General features: G+C 39.4%; 1 protein-coding gene across 10 annotated transcripts in view; it reads right to left on the minus strand.

Moving 5' to 3' along the window:
• Nucleotides 1-21,066, minus strand: part of MAP3K3 (mitogen-activated protein kinase kinase kinase 3) — a 64,222-nt gene that overhangs the window by 41,601 nt on the left and 1,555 nt on the right. For 9 of the 10 annotated variants that reach the window (XR_003252393.1, XR_003252395.1, XR_003252394.1 and 6 more), the window contains exons 3-7: nt 13,627-13,748; nt 13,163-13,252; nt 9,513-9,553; nt 3,868-3,967; nt 2,436-2,549 (exon numbers count right to left, since the gene is read on the minus strand). Coding sequence is in view for 4 of the 10 variants with exons in the window: in XM_026059191.1 (XP_025914976.1) it covers nt 2,436-2,549; nt 3,868-3,967; nt 9,513-9,553; nt 13,163-13,252; nt 13,627-13,748 (467 nt within the window). In the remaining 6 variants the exon portion in view is untranslated. Of the gene's footprint in view, nt 1-2,435; nt 2,550-3,867; nt 3,968-6,780; nt 8,063-9,512; nt 9,554-13,162; nt 13,253-13,626; nt 13,749-21,066 lie in introns of those variants that run through there. The other variant, XM_026059192.1, reaches the window with a different exon arrangement.

A 21,066-nucleotide genomic window follows, 5' to 3' on the forward strand; every position in this document is an offset into this window, starting at 1 on the left:
TGCCCCAACGCACCTAGTTTTACGAGACAATATAATATTCCCTTTCTCTTGTGGGTTGTAAAAATTAACTAATGCTTGTAGAGCACTCATTTTATTGGGATGAACAGAGACAAAAAGACCCTGAGGAAATAAATGCTGTCTGCTGAAAATCATTTGAATAGCATGTGGTAAATAAGGCATGAGGCTGTACAATGAAAAAGGTAAAGTATTGAACAATGCTCATTTAATGAGCAAAATCTTTCTCTTGTGCAGAATAAGGGGGGGCTGGTTTAAAAGAAAAAAAAAAGAAAAAAAGAGAAAAAAAAGAAGTCTTGGGTTGCACAGACTCTATCCTGAATAAACTCATGGGGGCTGAATAAAGGGTGCACAGGTCACACCATTTACATTGGTGGTCTGGCCCTAGTTCTCTAGATGTTCAACTTAACCAGTTCTTCCCATTAGTTTCTAAACAGAAAGAAAGGATTGAAAACAAAAAGTAAGTAAGAGCACAAATGAGCCACACCAAGAGGCACAGGGAAATTAATATAAACGGTATTCACAAACACAGACTCTCAGTACTAGTCACACAGCTACTGCTGTAAAGTTAATTTTTTTAATACACATATTTGTGCCAAAGTCACGGCATTACCTTTCCATCACCAGAAAAAGAAAAGAGCACAACCAAAACAAAATCTGCATCCTGTACTTCAGGAAAAATAATGCTTCCCGCTCCCTCAGTGGGATGAGATCATGCAGCCAAGAAGCCTCCTTCAGACTTGTGGGCTTTTGCTTTATCACATGTAGGTCTCTCCTGTCAGGCAACTCAGAGATGAAGAGGAAGTCGGAGGAGAGGGGGGAAACAGTGGCACTTACTGAAGACTTCGCTGTTTGCTTCTGCTTTGAGCAAGAGAGGAAAAAACAGCTAATAAAAGGGCAACACCACAGTACTGGCTACTGGCTGGTGCAGGGATGAGATTTACTAAGTGTTTATTGTAGGATGGCTTTGATGGCCTGTGTAAAGTTTGGATAGTATCATTTAACATCTGTGTTGTAGCCTGAAAACTCTGAAGTTAATAGAGGGCTGTAAAAGAGGACTGTTTTACAGTGTTATAGCAAAAGTTGAGGCCACCTTTTACAGAGCATTTCCTGGCACCACAGAACATAAGTCTGGCTATATTAGGTCAGACCAAAGTCCTTCTTGCCAAGTATTGTCTTGAGCACAGCCAGTAACGAATGTGTAGGGAAAGGGCACAGGACAAGGAACAGCATGAACCCCTCTCCTATACCCTTCCAGCTTTTGGCATTCAGTCATTYGGGAAAGTGCTGTTAATGCACCTGAAGGTGTTCATGTTTCGATTAACATGGGTTATCAAATTCAAAATAATGAGAAGTATATCTAAGTTCTCTTGACAGTTCCAAGAATTACAGGTGTGATTCTTCCAAGAGCCTGAGCCCACAGCCTGCAGAATGTGAAAAGGGATGAAACATTCAAGGCTGATAAGCTGCTATCAACATAGCTTTCAAGATCAGGGTAGCTTCTTGTGTCATGCAATTCAAGAGAATTTGGTAATTTGCAAATAAAATATCTAAGCAATCAAGGTCTTTGGCTTTAAAAGCTATATGACCTCAAGGCTGATAAAAGACATTGGTTTAACAGCCTCAGTTGACAAAGTTCTCCAGCTGCAGATCAGCAACAAGAGAAACTTCTGACACTTTCTGCCCTGTTCAATTCCTGGTTCAGTTCACTCCCCAAAACAGGCAGCTTTGGGAGCCTCACTTAAAGGCATAACTATTCCTGTTATGATCTTTTCTGCTGAAAAGTGAAAATGACATTGAAACTCATTGCCACAGCTCCCTGTGCTGTAGGAAAGTGAACCAAGGCAATCAAATTCATCTTAGCTGTGAATATGTCTCATCATTAGGTAAAAGCAACTTAATTTCTACAGAGTAAGGCTRGATTCAAACCAGTAAACTACAGATAGGAAAAAAGTCATTAGGAAGTGTCCTGAGGCTTCCCATCCAGAAAAAGGTATTAATAACACGTCTTCAAGAATGACTTGTGCTTTCTTAAAGACAGGATTATTACAAGCAGTTTTGACACTGTGCTATCAATCAAAACTATAAAAAGCTCTCTGTGAACCAAACTCATTAAGTGCTTTCTGGATACAGTCATTGGGTATTCTAAATAAGTGTCCTTCATAATTACAGCTTAAAAAAAACCCTCTGTTCAATGTTTTAGTCCCTAAACACCTGGTGAAACAAGGGGGAGAAAAAAAAAAAATTCAATACCTATAGCTTAGCCAAAGCAAAGAGGATAAACATATGCATGCGTGTGCATGAAGCACAGCAACCTTACTAATGAATATTACCCTTTTGCAGCAGAATACTGCTACATTTCAGAACTTAAAGGTAAAAGCCTTCACTTTTACTGCAGTGCCATGGAAGTTGTTACCTACATGGTTTCTGTCCTGAGACAGTAGTAATATTCTCAGGCTTTTCACATTAGAGCTTCGGTCCAAGAGATCTATTGCTTTATCCAGGTCATCTTGATTTTTCAAAGGAATAGATAACTGCAAAATACAGAACAGAAAAAATTATAAGCAAAGACAGAAAAATGTATGAGTCTACTTGTATAATAGAAATTTAAACAAACATTAGAAAAAAAAAATCAGAATATAAGATAAAGTTTCCAATTGCTCAATTATCCCACAAATTTTCATCACAATACCGTCTTTAATAAGGGGTTTTCCTCCCACACCACCTAAGACTGTTTGACCCTATGCAAATTTCCCTATGGCAGCATCCACAAAAAGATTAATTACTACCTGAATTTTTGGCTTGCAAAGAGCAAGTCAGAGACAGGCTCTTGTCTCCCTGATGAGAACATTGTCTCAGAATATTTATGAATCCAGACCTAACAATCAAGTGAAAAATGGTTTCAGATAAGAGACGAATACAAGGAAGATTAAGACTTTTAAAGAGGGAATCAGAAAAGAATTTGAAGATTGCTAATAAAACCCCATGAAATTATGCTCAGAGGCCCTCTATTCTACAGCCCACAACTCAAAATGTGAGCAAGTTATTAACACTAAAGAACCACTTTAATTTCATTTTTGTCAGATTTCTACTGGTGAATGGAGTTTTGCATCCCTTTCACGAGGGATGCAGTTCCCAACAGTGGGGGGGCAACACCATGACAAAAGCCAAGGAAAAGCCAGGGTGTCCAGAGCGAGTAAGCCAAGAAAATACTTTAGATTAACAGAGACCAGGCCCGTTCCTTAGTGACATGTGCTACTCCTCATGCCACTTGCTTTACCAATTAGTGCCCACAGCTCCCCTCYGGCACCACATACCAGACAGCTTCCCCTACTCTCTAACTCCTGTTGTTTGGTTGTTTGCCTACCAGCTGGGCAATAAGCAAGAAGTCTTGCAGCCAGCAGGAGGTAGATGTGTTATAAATGGCTAGATGGCTGCCTCTGGTCAGCAATCAGACAAGACAAACAAAGTCCCAACTCTCTGCTACGGGATAACTAAAGCAATGCCTTTGGGACTGCCTGCAGTCCTTGGATTGTACGTGTCTCTGCCTGCAGTAGTTGATTTCAGCAGTCAAAATACTTCAAATGCCTTTTGCGCTTCCCCAAGACAGTCTCCCAAACAACACTGGCAGGATGAAGCAAGAGGCTGACGTTCGTAGTACAGACGGACGCCAGCGTGATGTTTTGTCAGTATCAAAAAGTTTCCCTCTGGAGCAGAGGGATTCAGTTATGGTTCCTATTAGAGGGCAAAACTGAAAGTTAAACTTTAGGGCTTAGAATTTGGGATGGTGAAAGGAGGTGTCATCTAGAGAGGTCGTTATATGTTTTGAGTGTTGATAACAACCCTCTGTACCTCATTGTTCATGTAGTGGAGGTCCAGTGGCTGGCCAAAGGCTGTTTTCACTTTCTGTTGCACATCTTCATAGCGCACGGGACGGACAAATGGGATAATTCTGGAAGGAAAAGGAATCACCGACTGAATTAAGAGATGCACCTGACCATACAATCAAATCAGATGGGAGAACCATCAAAAACCCCACTTGAATGTTTTCCTTTCACTCTCAAGCAGGTAATGATTTTTTCTAATTTGAGTTGATATTAATTATTTTAGCAAGAAATTCTTGACTTTTGGTCCCTTTGCAAACTGTTTGTCAGAATGCAATATTCAGCCTCAGAATTATTCAACTAGAGATTTCAAATAGAATGCTTTTGTCCCTGCATAGATAAATATGTATCCTTCACTGAGTAATCTCTTCTGCATAAGAGGATACAAATCTACTATGCATGCTTCCTTAAAGAATCCCTCCTCTAACACAAGACAAAAATACATTTAGTGAAAGTCAAATTGAAAGCTGCAGAAGGCCCAAATAACAAAAAAGTATTTGGTTTAAATCCTCCAGTATCTAAACTCAAAACTCACTTCCTCAAATTTTCCAAAATGTGTTCAAATTGAAAGGTTTCAACAAACACTGTCACAGCAAGTTAGTCCTGAACTACTGAGGGACGGTATCAGCAGGAGCACACAAAGGTATCTGAAAAACCTGAATTCCCAAAGTTGGGCTGTGACATTCGCTCCACAGTGGCCATTCTCCATGCTCAAATCAGAGATCTTCAAACACCTGAACCACCGGATCACTACACTGTCTTTGTAGCTATCCTTCAAATCAAATGCAATGCAGCATGGACTTTTTGTCACGAGCTGAAGTCAAATCTAACTGTGTGCAATGGTTAGCACTTGTGGTTCTTTCTTTCTCTTTCTTTTTTAAATTTTGTTTTGTTGTTTTAAACCACAGAGGCCTAATGGATCAAAACCTACAGATTGCTTCAGCTGTGATGTCAGTGCACAGCTGCCTGAATACATTGCAGTAATACAGAATACTCTTATGAGATAGATCAGTCTCAACCTCCCATGCTTCCTCTCTACCTCAGTAGAAGAGAGACATTTCAAATGAAATTCACAGGTATTTTCCTTGGGTGTTCACAGGTAACGTACCTCTGGGCACCTTCACAAACTATCTGACACAAAAAAAGCTTGCGCAAATGTAAATTATTCTGATTGCTTTCTCTGAGCCCAGACCTTCTGACATACTAGTTATAACATTCAGCTCTTTCCTTGCCAGTTGAATGACAGGTAGTTTGAAACTAATGTACACACATGGCTGCAAAAAATCCAGATGGCAACTGGCAGAGCCATCCTAGGGGAACCCTGCAAAATCCTGAGGCACAGTCATGCTTTTCAGAAAATGACAGTATAGTTTTCTCTGTTCAGTATTTACGATTGTTTTGCCTGTCTAGGAATAAAAACTATATGGCGTTAGGCAAAGAAGCAACGTGAAGTTCCAGCAAAGCTTCTACGACTGTTTATTTTGCTGGAATGTTCTTCTGTAGGAACTTGCCAAGTACTCAGAAAGTCACTACCTTGACAGCAATGAAAAAAGACTATTTTCCCTCTCTTCAGAGCACGAATCAGCGAGTGAAAAATGCTGGGTCAAGAACCAGAGGATTCATATGTAAACTATGGCTTACAACCCACTAGACCATATTTTAGCAAACCAAGGATGTCTAACGCTCAGAAATCCACTCTGACTCTTTCTGCTGCGCAAGGCCCAGATGGATGTTTGTTCCTGCCTTGGGGCTCATTTCCCCTAGACTTCTCACGATCTGCTTCTCCACAGGCCAAAAGACCACACCGATTCTCGACCACTGGCAGGTTAAACAGCTTTGGGACACAGTTGACAGTGACTGACCATTTGGAAAGCCGGTGGACCGCTCTCTTAGCCAGCTGCTTATCACACTGCTGCAACTTGGAACAACCTGCTTCAGTGCAGCTCCTCGTGACTCGAGTATTGCCATAAAAGCGGCAATTATTTAGCACCACTTGGCAATTCTGCCATCAGGTTGAAATAGGAAGACCTGAACAGACCACAGAAACTCCAGACTCGTCTTGTTCACAGGGACAACTCTTTCAGTTCAATGAAATCCCGAACCACCTCTGGGGAAGCTCACAGAGTTTCTGCTGAACCTGCTTTTTGGACAGAAGGCTCAGTTTCCAAAACGTCAATCCAGCATGCTTTGCCAGCACTCAGTATCCTTTCACTATATGCAGCTTTTGTTTTAAATACCTCTAAAGTTAGTCGGCTTCCTCAGTCCCTTCTCAGGAAGGGTTCATCTTGCTACCAATCCTACAACATTTGGCTATTTAGAAATAATTGTCCTTAAAAAAACGGCCCACAATAACATTTTCTACATATTACTAAAAAACTCATCCATGAAATTATAGTACTCTGGCACTGTACAAATGTAATTTGGCTCTCAGTTGAACTGAAGTCCCTTATAAAGGCTTCCATTCTATGCTCAATGCATTAAAAAGCAGAGCTGTTCTCAGGTGCCACAAATTCTATTAGTTTAAAAACTGTGCACTCTTCGAACACAAAATCATGGACTTCAGGGTTTAAGGAGCCCATTCCTGCCTGACCACCTTAAATATTTGTGGTTAGATCTGGCAGCTCCTCTGAAACCAAACACACACGCTTACATTCTCAGTGCAAGCTTGCTGTCTGTAACTGCATACCACTTTGGGAATGGGGAATTCAGGCAAGCGTAACTGCATAATTAGACCAACACACAATCAACCTTTTCATTTTAATGTTGCTTCGGAAAAACATTTCTTCTCCCCTGAGCTCTGTGCCATCTTAAATGCACTCACTCAGGCAGAGGACAGGTAAGATGACAGTATGATGGTGACAAGATTTCACTTCCGAGTTACCTTGTCATAATGCTGTATCACAAGAAATTGTGACATGTCACAGTGGCTCTGTCGTAGTCCACACAGCACCTTTGACACTGTCAGCCAATTCTCCGCATTTTACTAAGAGCGCAGTACATGACAGCTGTGATTACTTTTGAATTTTCTCTCCATGCACCAACAAGGTCCATTCTTCTTAGTGACCGAATTCACCATGCAAGACTTTGGTGAGTGAAACAGTTCAGTTTTTGAGGATGATCTCCAGTGCCTGCTCTAGCAACAAAAAAATGCCTCCCCCTTTCTGTTATAACAAAAATCCCRAAATTTGATGGAGGAGGATACTGGGGAGCTTAAGCAGCCCAGTCAGCAACCTTTGCTAATAATATGCTGTCAGGATATCTGCATACCACTTGTACTGTGGTAGTATCAACCATAAAAATGCCTTTTTTTTTTTTGCAAGATATCACGAAACCACAAGTTCTTGTTAAATCTGTTGTCTGGAAAGGGAGAAGCCAAAGGATTCTTACAGGATGTCCATGAGGAGTAACATATAAGTTCATGATTACAATCCAATTAATTTCTTCAGAGAAAGGAAACTGGAACATAATGTCAAGCTCCCTTTTTCCCCCCTCAAAGAGGGCTCAAGAAGAGCCTTGAAGAAGCTTCAAACAAGCTTGCAGGTTTCCCTTATGTTCTCACAGCCACTGAAGAGCTATAACAGTATCAAGATTTCCTCTCAATTAGAAGGGAAATAAGGGCCTTTTTGAGACACGCTTCGAAACTTCCCAGCAACCATTAAGTCCTCAAGGAATTCCCGCTGATACAACATTTGCATTCTATGGTTGCTCCTATATTAATAGCGAGCTGTAACTAACACTGGCACCGCGCTCCAAGCTTCATTCCATCAGGGAGCRTGCGCATTAAAATATATCCTCAAATTGAGGCCTGCGCATCAGTAACAGAGAAACTCTGAACTGACTAAGAACAGAGCAAAGTTTTAGGCAGTTATTAACAATGGCCTTTATTGCTTTATTCTTTAATTTCCTAAAACTGCTACTGAGCACACAAGTTTCACCTTGATCTATTAAATCAGATCTATTCCTTTTCTGGTGATAAACATGATCTTTTCAAGAACTGATAAATGCACGACAAGTTTTTACAAGACCTTTATGAAGGACAGATTGGCACTTTTTTGAAGGGCCTAATCAACCAGTCCAAGTTGTGGGGTTCTCAAGAATGGAGGCACATTTTATAACCTGCTGCAACAGCCAAGGGGGAGCCAATAGTGTCAAATAGCACATCAGTAATTTCCTCTGAAAAACAATAAATAAGTAACCTTTTAGCAAGGAGCATGAACAGTACAAAAAAAGGCTTGAGATTGAAGATACACCTACTAATCACACCTGAACTGCTGAGACAAGAAAAATAAAGGAGTTCCAAGATGTACTAGCATCTTAAAAATGTAGGTAAGGTGGCCCTAAACTTCAGGCATGATCTTCTGTGTACATGGAATCACAGAACTTATAAAACGCTTAGATTTTACTTGTGTGCGAGGTACTTTATTTCAGCAAAAAGATCCTCATGTCCCTGCAAGGGGGACTGAATGAAAGACCTAACTAAATTTTATTCATTGGAAACAATACTGTAAACACAGAAATGCTAATTCAGTTCTGTTTTTTTGTAGAAGAAGTGTCTCAAAACCAAGTATTAGAGGAAATAACATGGAAACTTTTAGGCCAATGAAAAAATCTTCCTGTGCCGTATCTGTTGCTCAGTCACAGCAGGACAGCAATAGTGATAGATCATCAGGAAGTGAGAAACTAGAAAAGAATGAAGCTAGTTTGATCAGTTTCATTTGTTTTTAATTAAATGAAACAAAAAAGGAATGTATCTAAAATAAAGAGACTATCAGGCTGAATTTATTTTAGGCTGGACAGCCTTTTTAATATTAATACAATTGCCATACTAATAGATGCTATGGAAAAACATCAAAGAAAAATGTTGTATGATACACATCAATTTTTAAAAATTAAGTTGTGTATAACTAGTTTACTGTTGCCTTGAATGGCAACTTTTCTCACTGCTATGTGTTTTTCATTCAGCAACAAGGAAAAGAAAAAGCTTGTTTCTGAATTCAGAGAAAAGTGTTAAAAAAATCCCCAAACCAAAAGCTTAGAAGATATGGCAGGGATACAGCATTGCTCTTCCAGAACATAGAGCCTGCATATTACTCTGTACTGCTAAAGGCTTGCAAAACTTCACAGACAATCAATCAGCAAACCTTGAGATATTTAGCACGTTTCATTTTTCTTCTTCCCTGACTTAGTACTGCATGTGTCCCAAAAAATACAAGAGCACACCTACCCAAGGAAACAAACAAACAAACAAACAAAAAATAATAATAATAATAATAAAAAAAATATATATATAAAAGGTTCCCAGTTCAGAATTTCAACAACCATTGCAGCTTCAGAGTCCTGAAAGGAAAATTGTGAGAAGAGGAAAGGAAAGTTATTGAGGGCATTGAGGAAGAAAGGAGATAGCTTAAGAAATTCCCAGAAGGAAAAAATCTCCATTCCACCCCGGGTAAAGCATATTCTATTGTATAGAGAAAAAAGTTTTAAAAACTCACATAAGTGTGACTGTTACAGAGCAGAAATCATTTACCGTATCAGTGAGGCTCACAAAAATTTAACCTTACTCAATTACTCTACTATGCAAAGTTTCAGACAAAGTAGCAAAGACAGACTTACCGTCTTTCCCCATTGTGTTCAAACTTTATCCTTACATCGTTCTGCACAAGAGAGAACAAAAGGTTACTTCACTATGAAAGTCTTCGACATAATGTAGCAAAGCATATGAACGCACCATATAAAGATTTTAAAGCCCGCACGCAAATTAGGAGAATTTGTGATTGTGGTAGGCATCAACTCCATTTAATTATTATTCTTCTATGACTACAGAGCCTATCTCAACCACTTGTCTTGCTATTAATAAGTTTTCTTTCATCTGACTTGAAAATAAAGGAGCATCATGGAATGTCTCCATTATATGGAACCCAACTATCAGCTTATTCTGCTAGCAAATGTCGTCAGAGAAGCAACATTTCACTTGTTCCTTCTTTCTATCTTATCCTAAGTAGAAGAAATCTGCAAGTAGCATGCTTTTCCCAGTCACAGACAACGAAGATGGGGAATTTATAGGCAGTAAGTTGCATGTACTGCAAGATTAATTCTATTCACACAAAGTTTCACACAAAATCCATATCTGGATGGATATACAGCTGAACTATGGTGCGTTTGGGGTTGTTTTGCTTTGCCAAAACTGTACAAAACAGGCAGAAATATATCTGACCCAACTAATCTGACTATTTCATATTATCTGTGACAAAGAGCAGCTATTCTTTTTTTTCTTTTCTTGCAATGTATAACAGATAAACAGATAATTCTTTTTCTATCTCTCACACTTAAAGTCCTCAGGAGACTAAGCAGAGCACAATAAATCTGATAACTTTCTACATGGAAGATGAAGCAGTCCGCGTGGACAATAAGTGGATGACATGTGAACACAGCTCCACGAGGAGTAAAAGGAACAATGGAGAAAGTGCTGGAGGAGAAAGAAGGAAAGGGGTGAAAACAACATTGTAACTTTTATTAATTGCTATTGAAATAGAGGACATGGAAATATATTTTAACTATACGAAAAGTTTAATCCATCTTTAATACTGCATAGCAAAAGTCTGAAATCAAGTCTAACAGCAAATTAATCTGACCTGAAGCTAATTTTCTTTGTGCATTCTCAAAGCAAGCATGATTTTTTTCTTGGCAGAAAAGAGAAACAGATGAAGTACCTGCTTTTGCAAAAACTCAGCCTTTACTATGAAATTACCAACAAATTAACTGTGTCATCCTTTAAAGTACGAAAGGGTCACCGTCCATATTGACAGATGGTTAAAAGCACTAACCATATAACCTGTGCATTATGCTGTAAACTCAGAAGATGCTACGTATCATGGAAGAGTCAACGCGTTGAACTTTCAACTCTGGAGATCAAAGTTCAAATCCCAATTTAGGTCACAAAGATAAAAATAAAAGGGAAAAATCTGCTCTGATAAGGTTCCATAATTTCTGCTGCACAATTTATGTGATTGGAATAGATTAAGCCATCTGTGAAAGCCTTAGACAATAGGCAATCATACATCTAGGAACTTCAAAAAAATGTGGCCAGGAAACGCTCTTTAGCTAGAGGAAATATCTGGCAGGCCTAGTGGTCAAGAATGCAGTTCAAAGGGACCATGCAATCACTGCGCGTACACAGTAATCCTGCAGCAGTACTGTAAGCACATAATTGATCATGACAAATGAGCTTCCCAATCAGAGCAACAATAATCTGCAGGTGGGCAATTTACACATCAACTTTACCAAAGATGTTTTCTCAGATGTGAGAAGAGAAAGAATTTACTACAGAAGGACATCAAAATGAAGCGAATTTGAGAGAGCTCTCATTTTAAATGAACAGTAAATGAAAGAAAGCAACAAACAGCACAGGGATAATAAGCTACAAAAGATGCCCTCCAGCCAACTACTGATGAAATAATTGTGTCTTAGGCATAACGGATGGAGAAACGATCTCTTTATACTAGGATTGTCTGGAAGGAAGGCTCTAGACCTTCATTTTTTGCCATGCTATTCTAAGTCCAGTCTAAGGGAAATAAATAGGACTGTTTGGATGAAATTAAGCAAAAGTAATTTTTAGATTAAATTCCTGACTTCAAGATATATATTAGGTCATTAAACAGCTAAGTGACAAAAACTGCCTTAGTTAAAATTAGACACCTCAAAGATTTTCAGGGCTACAATGAAAACCCTTCTTCTACTTGCTGGTACCTAAACAAACTAAGTATCTTTCAACTTCATTGTACCCTTTTAAACCTCTAATTCGTAACAAAAGGAAGGAATAAAAAAATCATGGGCAGTAACACAATTTAGCATCTATCTCTGGATGATTTTTTCAAAAGGATCGAACACTGGCCATTTGTGTCTATTTCTCAAAAAGATCTAAGGAAAAGTATTCAAAGTGATCTTGATGTTTATGTTCCAGAGAGAACCTAGAGGAATTAAATGTCTAGCTCTTAATTTTCTCTGAAAGTGCAGTGAATCTATTGCCTTTATAAACCGATTCTTAGAGCAACTCACATAAGCTGTCCTAAGGGATGAGTAAGAAAACAAATCCAAGTTTGGTGCTTTAGTGTTCCACTTCTGCAATGGGTTATCATAAAGACCGATTACAGATTTTGATTTAAGACATATCTGCATTTATGTCTCAAAGTGATTTGGAAAGGATTTTATACTACTCCATCGATGGATTTGTCCAACACGCTCAAGGAAATCCCAAATCCCAGTCGAACAAGTAGATTATGAGCAGACAAAGCATAAGGAAGAGACAGTCAAGAACTTTATAGCTTGCCTCCAAAAAGCTTAAGCCTGTAATAAGGAGATAACTGGAAAGAGGCAACTTCTCCTTTTAACTTTAGCCTAATTGCAATTAACTTGATTTAATTCTTCAAGACAATAACGGACAAATGCTTCTTGACTGAAATTTTTCCTTTTGCATTGAAGTATTTCATTCAAGTAATATGCTGCACACTGACAGGGCTGTATTATTCTGTCCTTCCTTTCTACCAGAAAGTCAATGCAATCGTTTTCTCTATGAAGAAGGTCTCCAGTAATGTAAAAATAACCTAGAGAAATTTTTTAAGTACTATGCCTGCTACTTATTACCTTGGGAAAAGTATTTCCTTTGCAAAATGGACCTCACATCCCCTTACCCAAAGAAGGATTAGTTTCATCCCTTCTTTCATGTGACATATGACTGGGTAATTCAAGAAAATTTTCCCCTTTAAGGATGCTACCTCTATTCAGAAACCTGTAAAGAGGTATTTCCTTTTTCACTGTCTGAGGCAAGTTTATTATAGTTTCACTAAAGTCCGTCCTTTCAGATAATCCCTTTTGCTGTTTTTGAGATGACTTCAGTTTGACTCCCTTTTATCAGAACCTTTATTTTATATTCGTGCGCAGCCTGTGAAGATGAGGCCAGCCTCAGTTCAATATCCAACGGATCGTTGTATGCAGCTTTAAACTGCAGAGGCTTCTTTTGCATCAAAAATGCTGCTTTTTCAGCAGCATTACTAATTCTCAGTTCTCTGCTTCACCCTTTTTTTTTTTAATTATTTCCACCACAATGAAAAGTGCATTCTATTGCTACATGACAGAGTCAGTAAAGAAAAGCTTTCCTGGCCTCCCACACCTGCTTAAAGTACTTTTTAAAGGTCACCGCACACAGTTTTAAAAGCACACTCCTGATTTATAATTGCTAATATTGAATTGGAAACCAGTTTTCTTACCGGAATTTTTTTTTCATCTACTGCAGAGGCACACTGGTTTGTTATTGCAGGGCTGGTCAAGAGGGGTGGACTGCTGGCATTGTGCTTTTTCTTTAAAAATAATAATAATAAACAGTCATTACTTGAAAAAGAGGCAGTATGGACTGCAAAACAAGAAAACCACGTGGTAAACTTCTTAGCTAGTCTACGCAGATCACACCCCATCAAAAATTCATGTGGAAGAAAGGCAGAATACTAAGCTGTTCCAAATTATGAAACCTCTATCGTCTTTAGTCCAAAAAGACAAGTAAATGACAAAGATACCAACTAGTAACGTGATCCGAGCAAGAATAGGGGGCTAATCCCTCTGTGATACCAGCTGCCAAAAGCACAGGACAGAACACAGGCAGCAGACCCACTGTCAACCTGTTCTGGCCCTTCTGCCTCCAGGTAACGATTTCAAGTCTCATTAAGTAGCCTATTACCTGTTTGTTGGAGTGAGCGGTGTCTTTATTCTTCATGGTATCAAATCCAGTCAGTCTGTGACGTCGGCCCATCTGGAGTGCTACCAGGTCCTTCATGATGGAGTTCAAGGCCTCTTGTTCGTCTGCGATCAACAAGAATTTTAGCAGTAAGTTGCCTGCGTGAATATCAACCATAACATTCCTGCGCTTGCTTTCCACTGGCTCATAGAAAGATAATCTTTTCTAGAGAACTTCACAAATAAACTGTAATTTCATTTAGTCGTAAAAAACACCCAACAAACTCAACCTAATTTCACAAAGTAGTAAACAGAAGGATAAAGTTTAAGTCATTTGTCCAAAGTTGCAAAAGGATCTGGCCATAGTAAAGGTTCAGAACAAATGTCTCCAACCCTTGGTTCTGTTAAAACAGCTTGACAACAAACAGCATGACTTGGACAGATTTACTAGATCATCATTAGGTCATTTAGGAAGGGCAAACTGACGTCCTTCTGCCAAGAAAAACCCAGTAAGCATCTGTTCCTTCCAGTTTTATATTCTGTTACCTTAGAAGTTTTGCTCACTGGTGGAACAAATCATGGCCGATAGAAAGAAAAAGGAAAAAGAAAATTTGGACAAAGAATCATCTTAGAATACATCTCTGTGTTCAAAACCATTTGCACTGATTTCCGCAAGACTCTTCTCTTTATTCCCCCCAAACCAGCTCTTGGAACAAAGTCCAAAACACCTTATGAGACTTAAAGTTCTAGTGAACAGATTCAAGTTGCGCAGCAGCAAGAACACTGTCTGATGGCAGAGTATAATGCAACAGGTTCAATTCAAGGCCTCTTACAAATGCAGGGAAAAAAAAAAAGGCACATAGAAGTATTTTTCTCATACTGACTGAAAATTACTTTCTGAAGCTAAGATTCCTGACATGACCAGTTTAAAGAGTTCCTCCATTGCTTGTTAGTTTTGAGGACAGAGGTGATATTTAGCAGCACTTTGCATGAAGCCTAGAGCTAAAAAAATAGCAGAAATGCACAGTAACTGGTCTGTGATGAATGCTAACATAATGAAGGACGGTGCTCAAGAGTGACTGAAAATAATCCTTTGCTTTTGGAAGCATAACAATCCTAAATTACTTAATACTGTAAAAGGGAAAAGTTGGCACGTGAAGTTTGGTTCAAAATAGGACTGTGCTAGCTGCTTTGTTCCTAGGCTCTACGCCATCAATGTAACAAAGCAGCACCAGATAATATGGCTTAGATGATCTGTTATTGGCACACTCATGCCTACTGTATTGCTAGGCTGCTGTTTCACATCAAGACTCAGTTTTTTTCAGGGATAAAGCGTTGTTTCCTTAGCAACTGTGCTGTGCCCAGTTATAAATCCTTCCTGATATCAGGGGCATAACGCAGGCATGAAACGTGAACCAGAGCTCAGATCAGCTCTGAAGAAGCCCAGACGAAGAATCTGTTATCTCTACAAGAGTCTGGCTGGACTTTACTAGCAGTTTGGGATGCAAAGCTTTTTTTTGGACGATGGAAACATTTGAAAGTGATGAAAACCAGCAAATGCATAGATAACGTTATCACATCCCTACCGGAATGACAGTTATCTAGGTGTGCAGTGCTTGATACATCTGATTCCTCCTTCCTCCAGAAAGTCCTTAAACATATCAGTTGGACATGCTTGAATTGAAATAAATGAGCATTTTTGAGGCTAATCTGTAAATAATCGAAAATTTGATTTAAAAAATCCACAACAGCTACATATTTTTCTTGATTCAGGACACTGATTTGGATGGTTAGTGGTTTACATTTGTAAGCATTGATCTGGGAACGGTTTCTGTACATGAAATGATGGACTGTTTTGCATCTGTATTTCTCTCTAAAGGGGACACACTGGGACTACGTATTTCTTCAATTTCATGTTAGGCATTTGTTCACAGGCATCTCTGAATAAAGCTAGCTTACATTTTACAAAGCAGATGGGGGTCATAATTTACCAATGACTGAATAATAAAATTAGAATTTTGCAGTGCCCAAGAATGATGCATGTGGGACACATACAGCATTCGCTCCCCACATGCCTTAGAAGCTAACCAACTTTTGAAGCAGAAGAGAGAAAGTGTACCCATTTGTAAGGGGATAACAACTAAAAAAGTTCTAATCAGAAATCACACTAATGTTAGATTTGGTACAACCATCAGTTTGTGCCCAGAAAGTCTGTTCAGCTTTCTGAGAGTACTAAGCACTAGAGCAGAGTTAGTTCAGTTACAGTCTTCAGTATGTGAAATTACAGCGATGTTGCCTCACCCAGCTTGTATTTTATTAATTTCTCTTTAGAGGCAGCTTTATTCACCTCAGCAGGCAAGAACAATAACCCCCCCCCCAAACTATGACCATATTCCCATTAACTTTTGTTTTCAATGATTTTGATCATGTCAAGGCTTCATTAAAAGCAGTGCAGAAATTACACTGAACTTGAAGGCAATTTTGGAGAGTTAGCATCCCATTCCGAAATCCTGCATTCATAATATTTGCTTTTTCTGCACCACCAAGAACAAGATTATTGGGATGTTAACCAAGTGTTGTATTAGTTCTCAAGGCATAAACTGATCAAATTTTATAAATTCAGTGATTTGCCCGATGATTTGTGGGCACTAGTGAGCACTACCAGAAAAACAGAAATAACAGTTCTAGGCCAGACTACAGACGAGAATGGAAAGAACTCTCCCTATGCATTTGCAGGAGGTGTTAATTTAGAGTAAAATCCTTAAAAAAGGGAAAGCAGAGCAGAGAAAATAAAGTCATTCAAAAAAACAAAATCAAAACAAAACCCACCAAACCCTGACTGTCCAAGAAAAGCCAGAGGAGACAATAACTACATTGTAGCAGTGGAGAAGGGAGAGTATTCCTTGAAATTCCAATTGCATGCAAAAACACCTAGGGATATAAGTAACACTACCAAAGCAAGAGGTTGCTTTTTGAAAACCACATCAGCCAAAGGAAATAATTGCTAGGATGTATCTCAGCACTAAGTAACCCCTTGTGGGAGGAAAACATGAAAAAACAGTTGTGAATGAAGTCAAAGTTCCAGGTAGCTGACAGAAAAACTTTTTGTTGTTGTTTCCAGCTTTACATTTGAATGTTTAAACTTTTACCTTATGGAAATGTCTCCAATTTATTCTTATTCTTTAATCCTGTTTGATATTAAGCCTAGTCTTTCAGTCATCTGGCAAACAAAGACCATAGTTTTACACAGCAAAATATTACAAATTATGGACCGGCATAACCCTGGAGTGCCTACCACCCAAACACGCTGCGAAGAGCTGGGATGCGAGTTTTCCACTACAGTGCATTTTGGGTTTGGCCAGATACCAGGAGGATGAAGAAGAGCTTGTCTTGGCAGACAGTCAGGGTTCCTTTGGGCAAGAAGCAGAACAGCTATGGAAGCAGTTTATAACTGAGCACTCATGACAAGAAATCTAATCAATCAAAGAATAAGTCTATGAGTAAGAAACTGCATCTAAAGGGTATGGCATGCCGTTCAAAACCAAAAATCAGAAGTTATTATGTATTCACAAGCTACAGGCAGTTGATCCCAAAGCCTAAGTTGCATATACAAATCAGATGAGCTTCAGAGTCTCATTTGTATGAGCAGCTGGGCAAAGTGAACAGTCTAACCAATTATGTATCTCGTGGTATACGTTATAGCTCAGTTACATGGCAAATTTATTATTAGCCGAGGCAACTTGTGACTTTACAATACACTGAGACATTAAACTCTCCGGGGCAGCATCTGGCCAGCATCTAAGCCCTAGCTAGCGTACTTGAAGGTCTATATCTCATTTACTGTATACTCAGTTTCCTGTGTAGACAAATGTTAATGCTGAAATCTTACTTACATCCATGCAAATAGGAACACTTAATGCACTATAACAGGTTGACGGAACATTGGACAGATGCTCTGAAGGCACTTTCTGTTCCCCAGCTACCACTGTCCAAGTCACTTCTAAACTTTTCCTTAAAAAAATGTAAKGTATTGTTCTCTCGCATATTGTTTTATATGGCCTCTAAGGGTACCAGTAACAAGAGATTAGGTGTCTAATTTGTTTACCATATGAATTCAGTGGCAGCTGAATACAATAATTTTTTTCTATTGCAGAAAGACCACTTTAATGACCAGTTAATGAAACTCCCTCATCCCAGATAGGAAGAAGTCTTAAAAAAGAAAGTGTCACCCTAGTTTTACAGGGAGCTCATTAGATAACAACCAAGCACCCGGTTCGTGGCAGAATCATAGCAGAGCAGCAGAAGGACTCAGACTGGTAACCAGTGTAAGCAAAGAGCTGCAAACAAGCAGTGTTGGTATCACTGCATACAAATGCTGAATAATATATGCCATATATTGTGACCGTGGTTACCATGGTACGTTCATAATGCAGTAACTTAAAAGACCATGTTTAAGCCCGACTCTGGCTTCCTGCTTAGTGGTCATTTTAAAGAGAACTGGAGACTTAGCTGAAGCGAGGAAATGTACGTTTTACATTTGTTCATTGTCATACTTTTAAACATTCATTATTAGAGGCCCATTAAAAAATCTGACACATTTAAGCTCCAGACTGCAACTTTCAAAGGGACCACAGCACTTTGCAAGCTCAGGTTTAACACTGTACTGCAGTTAGATCAGCAAGTATTGATAACATCTTTGAAATCCTGCAGGTGAACTTCAATCTCTTATGCAAATATACTTTTTTAATAGTTTCAAACTAAGCTACTGGCTCCCTACTGCTAAAACAAACTATTCTGTAATACATCCTTATGTTGGTGAGGTAGGAATTGAAGGAGCATTTCTCTTATTCAACATAAAATGAAAGTCAAATATTGATCTGAGTTTGTGTATGGAAAAAAATGTTTGCATTTAGGTTTGCATTGTAATGGATTTAACCTTAAGAAGTATGAATGTTTCTTTATTTCCATCAAAATACAGGATTTCTATAGATTGACTTTAAAACAGTACGTGCAGCAGCATCACATTAATCGCACAATGCAAAAGTTATTACAAATGAAAAATAAGCAATTTTTGAAGTGCACTGAGAGACCCTGTTTTGCTAGGTCTCCAGTAGGTCTGGGAAACACAGTTCTGCTTTGTGCGGGAAAGATGTTGTCCAGGAAATGCTTTTCATGTTTTAAAAACTACACTCAAGGATTTTTATAACATCGATAAAGGGGAACCGCTACTCACAGAGAAAGCTATTCCTCTGCATAAAGCATTTATTTCAACAAATGCATGGTTTATTACCCAGGTCTGAGCAAGTCAGTGTATTTGCTATGGCAGAAATAGAAATAGTTTTGAAAAAAATCATGAAGTTCAAACAAACAGAGTAAAAGCATCTGCACATTGGTAAAAACAGGAAGTCTGTAAACCCCTATAAACCAGTATGCTATTTCATATAGCATGATAATAGAAGATATGATGCCACTAATGTTTGTTTAAAAAGGCAAAGACGAACAAAAAAAATGTTTGTTTGTTGTCTGCCGGCACAATAGCAAGTTGATTGTTTGTACAAATAATTAGCAGATCCAGGGCCAATAAGCACATTTCACAAGGTAGGAAAAGAAACGGGGCACATATTAAAGCTCTGAAAAAAAGTTTTGAAGAAGTTTCATTTTCCATCCTTCACAACGTGCCACCAAATGAAACACCGGGTATTTTGTAACAGAGTCTTAGCAATAACAAAACGCCTTTATGCCCCTACGTTTTAGGGAACTGGAAATCTTTTTTTTTTTTTTTTAAATAGATTAAAAAGAAAAATCAGAGCCTCTCTACAAACCTGGTACATGTAGTACATATTTGGGGTACCTCTCCTCACCCAGAAACTCCAAAAAAAAAAGGTCAGGGTTTAAACTGGGACTAACCTGTAGGCTTAGTGCTCCTCCCCTCCCCCACAACGCACCAGGGGCTGTCAATGCAGCAAAACCTAAGAGCTGTGTTATGGGCAAGTGTGTGAGCCAAGGGAAGGAAATGACACAGGCAGGAAAAAAGAGCAGATCGAGGGAAAGACTCAGCTGCAGCTGGGCCTGTAATGAGCATTTCATTCTAGGCCTACCACAAACCTTCAGCCCAAACACAGCTTTCCCCTCTCTTTCCCAGATCTGTATGTATTTCTCTGTAATAGAAACAAATAGTATTTTAAACGCCGCTGAGGAGCTCTGCATAGAAGCCATCTGTAAAGCACAGGGAGCCGCTGTCAGGGAGGTTCAGCTGCATCAACAGACTTGTGACAAACTGCAATACTAATATCTTATTGTTATCCGTTCCCCCTATCTTTCTGATCAGTTTATGAAGAACAAGATGCAGGGGAAGTATAATATGATATAGCCTTGTTCACCGCAATTCCGTATGAGATTTGATCACGATTGCATAATGAATTTAGATAAGATCATTCCTGTCAGTAGCAACCTGTTTGCGACGGTGCAACCGTCTATGAAAAGTCTATGAACTTTTCATTCTGCACTCACGTCTTTAGAAATAGATGTGTGATTGCCACTGCAAAGTGGAAACCCGAACCCTTCCTTCTCAACTATAGTAAGCTTAAGGACCATCAGGTTGCTTCCTTTAGGGGAGATAACAGACTGAACAATACTGTGCTTCTTTTTGTAAGCGAAGCCTACTCCTAAATCTAGACACATTTGCTGTATTTACAAAATCAAAGCAAGTTAYGTACTTGTTTTAATAAGAGTTGCTGTAGCTGGGATGGTTAAAGACACAAAGGAAATAAAGTTGCTTCATTCTTGCTTTCAGCAACATTCACAATACTTTAAGAATTTACAATATAAACATAAAAATTATGCATGCAGACTAAATAACGAAGCAGAGTCTCAAGAAACTAAACTAAGGGAGAGGGGCGCCTAAAGAAGCATTAAAGTTGCAGCCCCCAAAGCAATGCAACACTGYGCTATAGATAACAGTAGTATCCCCTTGCCAACGCACAAGCATAAATAAATCCCGTTTTGCAGAAAGGAAATACTTGTCCTAGTCCACGAAGACCCTTCTTTAGGCTAAAAAAGGAACCGGGTTACACAACCCCCTCCCCCCCGTAAGCAGTTCTTCATACAGGCCGCATCATGTGAAAACCTGYAATCGTTCAAATCCAGTGAATTCCGACAGCAGTTTATCACCCTGGAAAAGGAGCCGCGCTTGTTTTCAAGCGTCACCGTCGGGGCCGAGCAGGGCGAGGAGACGCCAGCGGCGGCTGCGGGCGGCAAACGCCGCTCCGACACCACCCCGGGTCGCGACCGACGCCACGGGGCGGCTTTTCACGGCCTCGCCACGCCGGCGGCGGCCCGTGGCGGGGGAAGGCGCCGAGCCCCGCGCCGCCGCACCTGCCGCCGCCGTTTTAGTGTAGAAAACCGACCCCCCCACCCCCACCCCGGGGCAGCGGAGCCGCGGCGG

This window comes from Apteryx rowi, unplaced genomic scaffold (assembly GCF_003343035.1).
Source record: "Apteryx rowi isolate R43461 unplaced genomic scaffold, aptRow1 scaffold_154, whole genome shotgun sequence".
Taxonomy (NCBI): domain Eukaryota; kingdom Metazoa; phylum Chordata; class Aves; order Apterygiformes; family Apterygidae; genus Apteryx; species Apteryx rowi.